This window comes from Salvelinus alpinus, chromosome 15 (genome assembly GCF_045679555.1).
Source record: "Salvelinus alpinus chromosome 15, SLU_Salpinus.1, whole genome shotgun sequence".
NCBI classification, from domain to species: Eukaryota; Metazoa; Chordata; class Actinopteri; order Salmoniformes; family Salmonidae; genus Salvelinus; species Salvelinus alpinus.
In genome coordinates this window covers 36,415,195-36,426,687 of record NC_092100.1, presented here as the reverse complement: position 1 = coordinate 36,426,687, position 11,493 = coordinate 36,415,195, and the positions used below count along the sequence as shown (strand labels likewise).

The window sequence follows — 11,493 nt, the reverse complement described above, 5'->3', positions numbered from 1 at the left end:
GGCTCATATTTCTGTGTGTTATGTTATAATTAAATCTATGATTTGATAGAGCAGTCTGACTGAGCGATGGTGGGCACCAGCATGCTCGTAAGCATTCATTCAAACAGCACTTTCGTGATTTTTGCCAGCAGCTCTGCTGTTATGAATTCAAGCCTATCAACTCCCGAGATTAGGCTGGTGTAACCGATGTGAAATGGCTAGCTAGTTAGCGGGGTGCGCGCTAATAGCGTTTCAAACGTCACTCGCTCTGAGACTTGGAGTAGTTGTTCCCCTTGCTCTGCATGGGTAACGCTGCTTCGAGGGTGGCTGTTGTCGATGTGTTTCTGGTTCGAGCCCAGGTAGCAGCGAGGAGAGGGATGGAAGCTATACTGTTACACTGGCAATACTAAAGTGCCTATAAGAACATCCAATAGTCAAAGGTATATGAAATACAAATCGTATAGAGAGAAATAGTCCTATAATTCCTATAATAACTACAACATAAAACTTCTTACCTGGGAATATTGAAGACTCATGTTAAAAGGAACCACCAGCTTTCATATGTTCTCATGTTCTGAGCAAGGAACTTAAACATTAGCTTTCTTACATGGCACATATTGCACTTTTACTTTCTTCTCCAACACTTTGTTTTTGCATTATTTAAACCAAATTGAACATGTTTCATTATTTATTTGAGGCTAAATAGATTTTATTGATGTATTATATTAAGTTAAAATAAGTGTTCATTCAGTATTGTTGTAATTGTCATTATTACAAATACAAATCAGCCGATTAATCGGTATCTGATTTTTTGGTCCTCCAATAATCGGTATCGTCGTTGAAAAATCATAAATCGGTCGACCTCTAGTGGAGACACGTCGCTACAGGTGGATGAAAATGTTCAGGGAGGAAAGGAAAAGACTGCAGCACATGCGCAGGATAGACACCCTAAACCCAGAGTTTCTAAACCCAGAGGCGCAACATCACGAGACTCCCGGGAACATTTACGAAAAAGACCAGGCCGTGGTCTGGGGTTAGAGAAGTCAACGAGATAAGTGAAACATTCTTCCTTATTTGTACATTTTCTCAATCTAAAGGAACAACTTAGATTGGAGCCAATATCTTCAGTAGTTGGACATGTTATCACTCCAACCCCGTGAAAGTGACACACTGACATGTTTCATTTTAGTCAAAAACTATACATCGAAGGTGTGTCTGATTTGACAACCTGCACATCAACCTGCACACGTCGAACTGCGCATAGGCATGAGCTTAGCTAGCCAACGTCCCCATGACATCGCCTACAACTTGATCAGGGATTTATATTGGAGAAGCAGTTTCTGCCCATCTTCATACTGTACCGTCTTAGCCCTAAATCACGTAGCTCTGGTCCTGAGCTTGACGTTATACGTGCGGCCTCAAACACCAAACTTGTCTTTTCTCGTTTACAAATGAATCATGATTTCAAAGCGATGTTATCTGCTTTGACATTGAGGCAGGAACAGGCACTGGCAAGCTGTTTTTCACTGTATCAAATTACATTTTATTCATCACATGCCTCGTAAACAACAGGTGTAGACTAACAGTAAAATAGTTACGGGCCCTTCCCAACAATGCAGAGGGAAAGAAAACAGAAATAATAGAAAAGTAGTAACACGTAATAATAAATACACAATGAGTAGCGATAACGTGTACATATACATGGGGTACCAGCACCGAGTCGATGTGCGAAGGCATGAGGCAATTGAGGCAGATATGTACATATAACTAGGAATAAAGTGACTAGTCAACAGGACTAGTTTAGTTTATTGTGCAGGACTGATCATCTCAGGCAACGAGCAGACAGACAGTCATGGCAATAACAGATACATGCAGACACTAAGCAACACAGTCTATGTATGTATGTACGTACATTCAAGTCATACAGCGAAAGAGAGACTGGTTATATTCATTAACAGTAGAACAGATCACTGTACCCTTACTTCTCTTACACCATATAAATCAAACTTCCAGAATTTCATTAGACTTGACGAATATAATTTTACATTATAAAAATACTCAAATCTGATTGTAGCACACATTTACACAAACACAAGTAGCATCTAAACAATGAACAAAAATGTGTCATCGCAATTAGTTTTGTTTTCCAGCATTTACATGATCGTTAAAGACAGGAGAGTTCAGTAGTATGGAGACCTGGAAGGCTGCAGTCATGACAGCCAGGAGGATGGCAGGAGGCTGTCCACAGGGCGTGTGTGTTAGCCCAAATATCGTCTGACAGACAATTAAAACACTTATTTCTACAATTTAGTTCTCTACCATGGCCATCTACAGTAGTGACTACCCTGTACGGAGCTGTCTATCAATGAATACCTTGTCTGCTTTAGCATGGCCGGCTAGTGACTGCTGAGACTGGATGGAGAGGGATAGCTTCAACATGTTTTGGAATGTCTATTATATCAAAAACAGAGAGAGAAATGACAGACTGCCTCTCTAAATGGCTTCTGTAGAGTAACTCAATGGACAATGAGAGACAACTTCTCCAACTTGTCAACTGTGTGTTTGTTTGCATGTGTAATTTGTGGGGTCCTACCTAACCTTAAGACGTTCCATCTGTTTAAGGCAGACACAAATCACGATTATTTGGATGGCTAGACTCAAGTGTGTGTCATGTGGTCCCGTCAGCTCCAGTGCCGCTGGTCTGTCTGCTGGTCAACAGAGGGGGTATGGCCTCTTGGTCTGATTCTCTGATGAAGATAACAGCATCACCACTAACATTAATCAGACACTGAGCCTGGAGAGAGAGAGAGAGACCAAGAGGGAGAGAAACCGAGAGAGAGAGAGAGAGAGAGAGAGAGAGAGAGAGAGAGAGAGAGAGAGAGAGAGAGAGGGGGAGGGAGAGAGGACAGACATGAGGTTCTTTAACCGGTTGGTTCTTTGAGAAAATCTTGTAATGCTATAGGCCTCCAGTTCTTTAACTAACAGAGCAAATTAACAGTGTGTGTTTTTGTACCTGGTTCTTGTTGGGGTTTTCCATGAAGACACACTCCTTCATGCTGTATGACACTAAGGCGTTGCCCCCCAGAGCTGCTACATGGGCACGGACCATGGCAAACACCTCCGCTATGAAGGAATGGAGGAAGCCACTTACACCCCCCTCCTAACACACACACACACACACACACACACACACAAACAGGTAAATATGAAATATGCTAACCATTGCGATATCACTGCTATGAGCGAGCAGAGGAACCGACTACGCACACCACAGAAACATGTAAAAATGTCCTATTCATCCCTGATGACATCTTCAGGAATCTATCACACAAACATGTGTATGCGTGTACCTCTCGTAGTGACGTGGTCTCCCTAATGAAGAACATGTTGATGATTCCCAAGTATTTCACAATGCGCGTCCCGGGAAGGAAGGACAGAGGAGTCATCTTCACCACAGTAACAGGGGCACCGCACGGCAACGACCTGGTGGAGCGTAGCGACCGGGACCGCCCCTCTGGGAGAGGACTGCAGCGCTCTGAAGACGAGACTGGAGGAGGGGTGGTGGGGGGAGAGAAAAGGAGTGAGAAAAAAAAACAGGAATGGATGGCAATAACAGACTCAGCCTTTAGATGGTGCTAAATAGAATAGCAGACATGATGGGCTATGAGCTGGAAGAAAATGGATGCAGAGTGCATGGAATTTGAATATAAACTATAAGCTGTGTGTGTATGTGAGCATGTGTGCACAGTAGGACAGCATGGTGACAGTATAATCACAATGATGAAAGCGTAAGCTGCCAGGCAGTGACAGACAAACAGCCATACAGCCTCAACACTGGCCAGGCCTCAGCCACGTGTATGTATTTACAGTGCCTTCAGAAAATATTCATACCACTTAACTTATTCAACATTTTGTTGTTATAGCCGGATTCAAAACTGATTAAATACAACAACAAAAAATCACCCATCTACACACAATACCCCATCATTTGCAAATGTATTGAAAATGATATACAGTATAAGTATTCACATCCCTTTGCTATGACACTCCAAATTGAGCTCAAGTGCATCGAATTTCCTTTGATCATCCTTGAGATTTCACTACAACCTGATTGGAGTCCACCTGTGGCCAATTCAATTGTTTAGACATGATTTAGAAACAAACACTATTTAAGGTTCCACAGTTGACAGCGCACGTCAGAGCAGAAACTATACCATGAAGTCCAAGGAACTGTCCGTAGATCTCCGAGATATATGCCTCATCACAAATCTATCTGGGGAAGGGTATAAAACAATTTCTAGAGTGTTGAAAGTTTCCAAGAGCACAGTGGTCTCCATCGTTGAGAAATGGAAAAGCAGGAACAACGAATGGAGCCAAATACAGAGTGCAAACGACCTTGGAATGTAAATCTTCGCCCCAGTCTAACAGGACAGTGACCCCAAGCACACAGCCAAAGCAACGCTGCAATGGCTTCAGAACAAGAATGTGAGTCGTTGAGTGGCTCAGCCAAAGCCCAAACTTGAATCCCATTGAAAATCTGTGGAGACTTAAAGATTGCTGTTCACCGCCACTCTCCATGTAACTTATGAGCGCTTGAGAACATCTGTAAGGAAGAATGGGATAAAATTCCCAAATTCAGATGTGCAAAGCTGATCCAGACATACCCAAGACGACTCAAAGCTGTAATCGCCACCATAGGTGCTTCTACAAAGTATTGACTCAGGGGTGTGAATACTTATGTAAATGAGATATCTGTATTTTATTTTCAATACATTTGCTAAAATTTCTGAAAACATGTTTTCACCATGTCATTATGGGGTATTGTATATAGATGAATGAGGGGGGGGGGCAATTATTTAATACATGTTGAATTCAGGCTGTAACAAAATTTGAAATAAGTCAAGGGGTATGAATACTTTCTGAAGGCACTGTACCTATGTGCGTTTTTTTTTAATTAGCGTGTGTATGATCGATACAGAACAGAAACACAAGGCAGTCTGCTAAGCAGAATGATTGAAACAAGCCAGAGTGTGAAAGATGTTCCATCTTTTAACATAGTGAATGATGCTTCAATCAGACCAGGAACCTTCACAGACAATTTGAACAACATTAAGTCTGCATCTCAAATCACTCCCCAGTTAGTGCATTACACAGGGATCTGCCATATGGCTCTGATCCGAAGTAGTGCATTATAAAAGGGGATACAGTATGATTTGAGATGGGTTGTGACATTTAAATCCAGTTAATTATGCTAGTTAATATCACAGTTTATGAAAGTTTATTTACGTAGTGCAGAAATATCAAAATGCATTTCCCCCAGTCACCAGCTTTAGTGAGACATTTTAAGTGCGTTTTAAGCATGTTTTAAGATACTCTTTGATGTTTACTTCCTCCATGTCAGTCACTATTGCGAGTCAGAGGTTATACACTGGCTGTTGGTTGGCTATCCCTCTGAGGGGCGGGGCTTCAACTTTCACACTCTAGCTAATCAGCTAGAGACGCTCCACCCCCCAGCGGCATGCGGGGAGGGATGTGTATATTTGTGTGTGTGTGTGTACCAGAGTGTGCTAGCAACTGTGTCCTCCTACTTGTCTTAACTGATCCTCGTCTTATGGTGTGAGCTTTCAGCCTAAGCAGCTCTAGCCAGGTGCTGCATCTGTCTGCAAAGGAACCGTAATCAACCGAGGGAGCTGGAGAAAAACACACACACACCACATACATGCACGCACACACAGACCCCACGTACACATGCACACACAGAGAGAACACAACATCCACACCGCATACATGCGCGCGTGCACACACACACACCACGTACCGAAAACCGCATACATACATGACATATAACATAATACAGACGCACATAAAGAAAAGAACACGGGACAAAATAAAAAATGTAAGGATGAGAACTTAAAACAGGACCGTGGTAGCCATGGCAGCAGGTAGGGGGTGGGATGGGGTGGGGTGTGGGGGGGAGCCTACCTCGAGACGAGTGGACCATGGCACTCTCAGGAACACCTGTCGACACACACACACACACACAACATGATCCACCGCCATGATCCACCGCCACGTGTGTTGACTCTTCAGACACTTCCTTTCCTACGTTCTATTCCCTAGTCCTACTACCTGGTCCTATACCCACATCTTGTTCCCTAGTCCTAAATCCCATCTTCTAGTCTTGGTTGATGTGGAGGGCAGCCATTTTAGTTCAACCCCTCCTCTCTCTCCAGACCAATGACGAGCAGGATTGTTTCTCTTCTAGACATACAGACAGAGCTGCAGGTCTAAAATACCTGAAAGAAGATTTACCTGGGCATACTGTTACAGTATTTACCTGGTGATACAGTCTCAGGTGGTAAATTCACATTTAACACAACCACCACAGAACACATTGAAAAAGACAGAATAGAACACTATGGGTTAAGGGAGCTTCAAGGGTGAGAGGACACAGGTACTTAGGGGGTTTCTGATGTTATGACTGCTAAGGGATAGTTATTGGAGGTTAAAGGTTAGGCGGTTGTTAGTGGTTAAGGTTATAGGTTATAAGGGGTAAGGTGTGGTGTTATAAGGGGTAAGGTGTGGTGGTGTACCTGAAGGTTTGGCTGTAGGCTGGTTGTTGGAGATGGTTGACTCTCCACACAGCTCCATAGAAAACTGGAGCTGCTCCTCATTCTCACCACTCCCTGGAAAACAAACAAACACACAGAGTTCAATCTCTTTCCCCCCTCAACCCACCCGAGTATACCAACTCAAGTAGAGGGTCTTATCTCTCCAGCTCGCCATAACTCCAGAACCTTATCTCTAAGCCTTGACATATAGGCTTTCAGAATACTGACCCCTGGTGAGAGCCCTGTCTGCTGCCTGCTGAGTCTCCTTGTCAAAACTCATGGCTACGGCTGTCACCGCCACCTGGAGGGGAGAGGGGATGTGAGAAAATGAGAGAGAATGAAACTCTTTTTACCTTGTTGCTATCATTTAATGACACAAATGTAAAATAAAGATACTGACCAAAACTAAGTTAAGATGGACAAGATAGGAGAGGTGTGCTCAGGTATGTATGTCCTCTCACCTGTATGAGTTCTTCTTCTGGTACAGCTACAGTGAAGTTCAGATGGCAAAGACAGCAGGGGATCATGGAACGCAGCTTAAAGTATAGACTCTACACACACAGACAAATAAAAAGCAGACAGATCAATTTAATATGGAAGTAAGAGGAACACCAACGCCTAACCCGTGCTTCCCTCTTGTGTGTGGTCTTACTTTGAGCAAGTTCTCACAGAGGTCAGTGAAGATCTTGTTGAGGCCCTGGTTGGTCAGATTGGCATTACTGAGTCTGTAGACCCGGACAGATGTAAACATCTTGGGAAGAATGGAAGAGAATGAGTAAGATATTATAAATCGCGAAATAAGTAGTAGTAGTCGTCGTTGTAGTGTTTCAGTGTGCTAGTCTGACCTGTAGTCCTGAAGTCCAGTTGTGAATCCCAGGCATGACCTCCGTGTTACAGCTGTAGAACCCTGGAGAGAGACAGACGGATGGACGGACATGGTGAAAGAGCAGAGTTGAATAGAAAATACAATTTCTAGTAGAACAGTGTGTATACCTGCAGGTATGGGGGCATCAGTAAGTAGGGATTGGATGTCCTCTACTGCATCAGTGTCATCAATCTGAAGACAGGAGAAGAAATGCATTAACACACCACATCCTATACTATGCCCACACACTACAATTTACACATCCAACATAACACACCCACCCTACAGTACACACACACCCACCCTACAGTACACACACACCCACCCTACAGTACACACACACACACCCACCCTACAGTACACACACACACACCCACCCTACAGTACACACACACACCCACCCTACAGTACACACACACACACCCACCCTACAGTACACACACACACACCCACCCTACAGTACACACACACACCCACCCTACAGTACACACACACCCACCCTACAGTACACACACACACACCCACCCTACAGTACACACACACACACCCACCCTACAGTACACACACACACACCCACCCTACAGTACACACACACACACCCACCCTACAGTACACACACACACACCCACCCTACAGTACACACACACACACCCACCCTACAGTACACACACACCCTACAGTAGAGGACACCCAGCCAGCCATACCTCCAGTACAAAGGCATCCTTCTTGCCGTGGGACAGGTCTAGTTCGGACTGCTCATCTGAACTCTCAGAGGTAGACCTGAACAGTCTGCTGGACCGCTGTCTGTCAGGGATAGGAGACCCCACCACCTCCTCTATACACTCCTACAACAAGAGCAATAAAAACAACACAACAATAGGTGTGTGTGTGGCTCCGACCAACCCTGTCCAGGTTGTGAGCCGCTGAGTTAGTCACAGTCCCATAGCAACACCATCAGTTCAAACCACACAATAAGTAGCTACTTCCATATCACATCCAATTCACCCACACCCAAGAAGGCACTATCATCAGAGTAAGTTTTATATTAGTTAATAGCACACACAACTATTTAGTGGAGGGAGGAAATGTGAGAAGACTCTTCAGGGGTTGGGTTAACGCAGCATTTAGCTTTTTTCACTCAGAAAATTTCAGATAAAATATCTTGCTGCGTTTTTTAAATGCAGATCTAAAATGCTTCTTATTGTAAATTCTGCTTCAATCATGGTTCGCGCCAAATCATCAATGGAAGAGGACAAATTTCATGCTTTAGTTCCACTTCTCCACTCGGATTAAATATCTTTGCTCTAGTCATTGGATCACCAGACAGAGCTCTGACTGGTGTAGGTTACTTTTCCCAAGTACTTTCCTCCGGTGTAGTTTTTCTCCAGTAATAAGTTAAAACGCAAACAAAACATAAGGAAATGTAGCTGGCTACATTCTTTCTGTGATAAACATTAGAAATATGATGGCCATGCATCGTTTTTGCTAAAAGAAAATACCTTGCTTTTGAATTGTAAGCTAATTTACATGTGTTATTGCTAGCCAAGTAGCATTGCACTGCTGTTGTCATCTGATGAAAACTATTTTCTGCCATATCTGTTGCACTAATGTATTTTGTGTTAAGAAAAACTATAGCCCCTTGAAAATGCATGAGCATACAAGCTGTGTTCTTGAGTGTACTATCATAGAGCTCTGATTCTAGACTGTACTTAGAGTTGTGATTCTAGAGTGTATGCATTTCCGTAGATCTGTGATTCTGGACTGTACTCATACAGCTGTAATTGTAGGACTAGTCATATTGTGATTCTAGAGTATTGTACTCATATAGAGGTTTAATTCTTGAAAGGCTGTAGTTCTCATACAGAGCTGTGATTCCAGAGTATTGTACTCATATAGAGGTTTAATTCTTGAAAGGCTGTAGTTCTCATACAGAGCTGTGATTCCAGAGTATTGTACTCATATAGAGGTTTAATTCTTGAAAGGCTGTAGTTCTCATACAGAGCTGTGATTCTAGAGGGTGTTGTACTCATACAGAGTTGATTAATAGAGAGGGTAGTGTGGCATGCATCACTAATTGGGCATGCTCAGTACCGTATTCAGGCCGGTGAATGCCTCAGGGTCCAACGTAAATAACTTCTTAACAACCAGAGAAAGACAGGAGATAACTATCACTTTCATATTTACACAGAATTACACCTACACACATATGGCTGTGTGTGCGTGTGTCTCACCGGGGGGTGTATGTTGTAGAGCTCCTTGTTCTTGGCGATGGTGTCATCGATGCGTTTCTGTATGGTGGAGATGTGTTGGTCGTAGCTCAGGTCACTGGGGGTCTTACCAGCTATCTGGATACCACCTGGAGCTGGCAGCGCTGACAGGTACACACCCGTTGCAGACTGGACATACATACACGACACACACACACACACGTCAAAGATAGGGATACACACACCCGTCAGATACACACCTTGTAGAAGACTGGAGGAGAGGTAGGCACGCACGCACGCACACCACACACACACAGACTTACAGCTAGTCCCAGGAGCATGTTTTCTCCCACACTGATCTGAATGCGGAGTCCAAACAGAGCATTCATGGAGCGCAGTTTGAGTTTGTTCATCAGCTGTGTGTGGAGCTCATACTCCATGAAGGGGAGGAGGTTAGAGATGGATGTAGCATTCACCTCCCCTTGGGCCTTCTTCTTCGTTCGACACAACCTGCAATATAACATCATTTTACACACCTCCCTGGGCCACCTTCCTCATACGAAACAACATAATAAACTCAGAAAAAAAAGAAACGTCCCTTTTTCAGGACCCTGTCTTTCAAAGATAATTCGGAAGAATCCAAATAACTTCACAGATCTTTATTGTAAAGGGTTTAAACACGGTTTCCCATGCTTTCCAAACAATTAATGAACATGCACCTCTAGAACGCTCGTTAAGACACTAACAGCTTACAGACGGTAAGCAATTAAGGTCACAGTTATTATTTAGGACACTAAAGAGGCCTTTCTACTGACTCTGAAAAACACAAAAAGAAAGATCCCCATGGTCCCTGCTCATCTGCGTGAATGTGCCTTTAGGCATGCTGCAAGGAGGCATGAGGACTGCAGATGTGGCCAGGGCAATAAATTGCAATGTCCGTACTGTGAGACGCCTAAGACAGCGCTACAGGGACAGCTGATCATCCTCGCAGTGGCAGGCCACGTGTAACAATACCTGTACAGGATCGGTACATCCGAACATCACACCTGCGGGACAGGTACAGGATGGCAACAACAACTGCCTGAGTTACACCAGGAACGCACAATCCCTCCATCAGTGCTCAGACTGTCCGCAATAGGCTGAACTGAGGGCTTGTAGGCCTGTTGTAAGGAAGGTTGTCACCAGACATCACCGGCAACAACATGGGCACATGTTATGTGGGCACAAACCCACCGTCGCTGGAACAGGACTGGCAAAAAGTGCTCTTCACTGACGAGTCGCGGTTTTGTCTCACCAGGGGTGATGGTCAGATTCGTGTTTATCGCCGAAGGGATGAGTGTTACACCGAGGCCTGTACTCTGGAGCGGGATCGATTTAGAGGTGGAGGGTCCGTCATGGTCTGGGACGGTGTGTCACAGCATCATCGAACTGAGCTTGTTGTCATTGCAGGCAATCTCTACGCTGTGCATTACAGGGAAGATATCCTCCTCCCTCATGTGGTACGGTGAAGAGCCCGGATCTCAATCCCATTGAGCAAGTCTGGGACCTGTTGGATCGGAGGGTGAGGGCTAGGGCCATTCCCCCCAGAAATGTCCAGGAACTTGCAGGTGCCTTGGTGGAAGTGGGGTAACATCTCACAGTAAGATGGTAAATCTGGTGCAGTCCATGAGGAGATGCACTGCAGTACTTAATGCAGCTGGTGGCCACACCAGATACTGACTGTTACTTTTACATTTTGCCCCCCCCGCCCCCCTTGTTCAGGGACACATTATTTAATTTCTGTTAAATCACGTCTGTGAAACGTGTTCAGTTTATGTCTCAGTTGTTGAAT

The 11,493-nt window shown here is 44.3% G+C and overlaps 1 protein-coding gene across 18 annotated transcripts in view; it reads right to left on the bottom strand.

Annotated features, from left to right (window-relative positions):
• Nucleotides 1-1,498: 1,498 nt before the first annotated feature.
• Nucleotides 1,499-11,493, bottom strand: part of LOC139539999 (C2 domain-containing protein 5-like) — a 63,374-nt gene continuing 53,379 nt past the window's right edge. For 4 of the 18 annotated variants that reach the window (XM_071343473.1, XM_071343478.1, XM_071343469.1 and 1 more), the window contains 15 exons: nucleotides 9,986-10,172; nucleotides 9,687-9,851; nucleotides 9,547-9,591; nucleotides 8,160-8,300; nucleotides 7,584-7,647; nucleotides 7,436-7,497; nucleotides 7,243-7,341; nucleotides 7,052-7,141; nucleotides 6,819-6,891; nucleotides 6,573-6,665; nucleotides 5,962-5,997; nucleotides 5,538-5,669; nucleotides 3,330-3,526; nucleotides 2,993-3,139; nucleotides 1,499-2,773 (listed from right to left, as the gene is read on the bottom strand). In XM_071343473.1, coding sequence (XP_071199574.1) covers nucleotides 2,648-2,773; nucleotides 2,993-3,139; nucleotides 3,330-3,526; nucleotides 5,538-5,669; nucleotides 5,962-5,997; nucleotides 6,573-6,665; nucleotides 6,819-6,891; nucleotides 7,052-7,141; nucleotides 7,243-7,341; nucleotides 7,436-7,497; nucleotides 7,584-7,647; nucleotides 8,160-8,300; nucleotides 9,547-9,591; nucleotides 9,687-9,851; nucleotides 9,986-10,172 — 1,657 coding nt within the window. In that variant the 3' untranslated portion in view covers nucleotides 1,499-2,647. The remainder of the gene's footprint in view (nucleotides 2,774-2,992; nucleotides 3,140-3,329; nucleotides 3,527-5,537; nucleotides 5,670-5,961; nucleotides 5,998-6,572; nucleotides 6,666-6,818; nucleotides 6,892-7,051; nucleotides 7,142-7,242; nucleotides 7,342-7,435; nucleotides 7,498-7,583; nucleotides 7,648-8,159; nucleotides 8,301-9,546; nucleotides 9,592-9,686; nucleotides 9,852-9,985; nucleotides 10,173-11,493) is intronic. The other 14 variants (XM_071343483.1, XM_071343482.1, XM_071343481.1 and 11 more) reach the window with 12 other exon arrangements.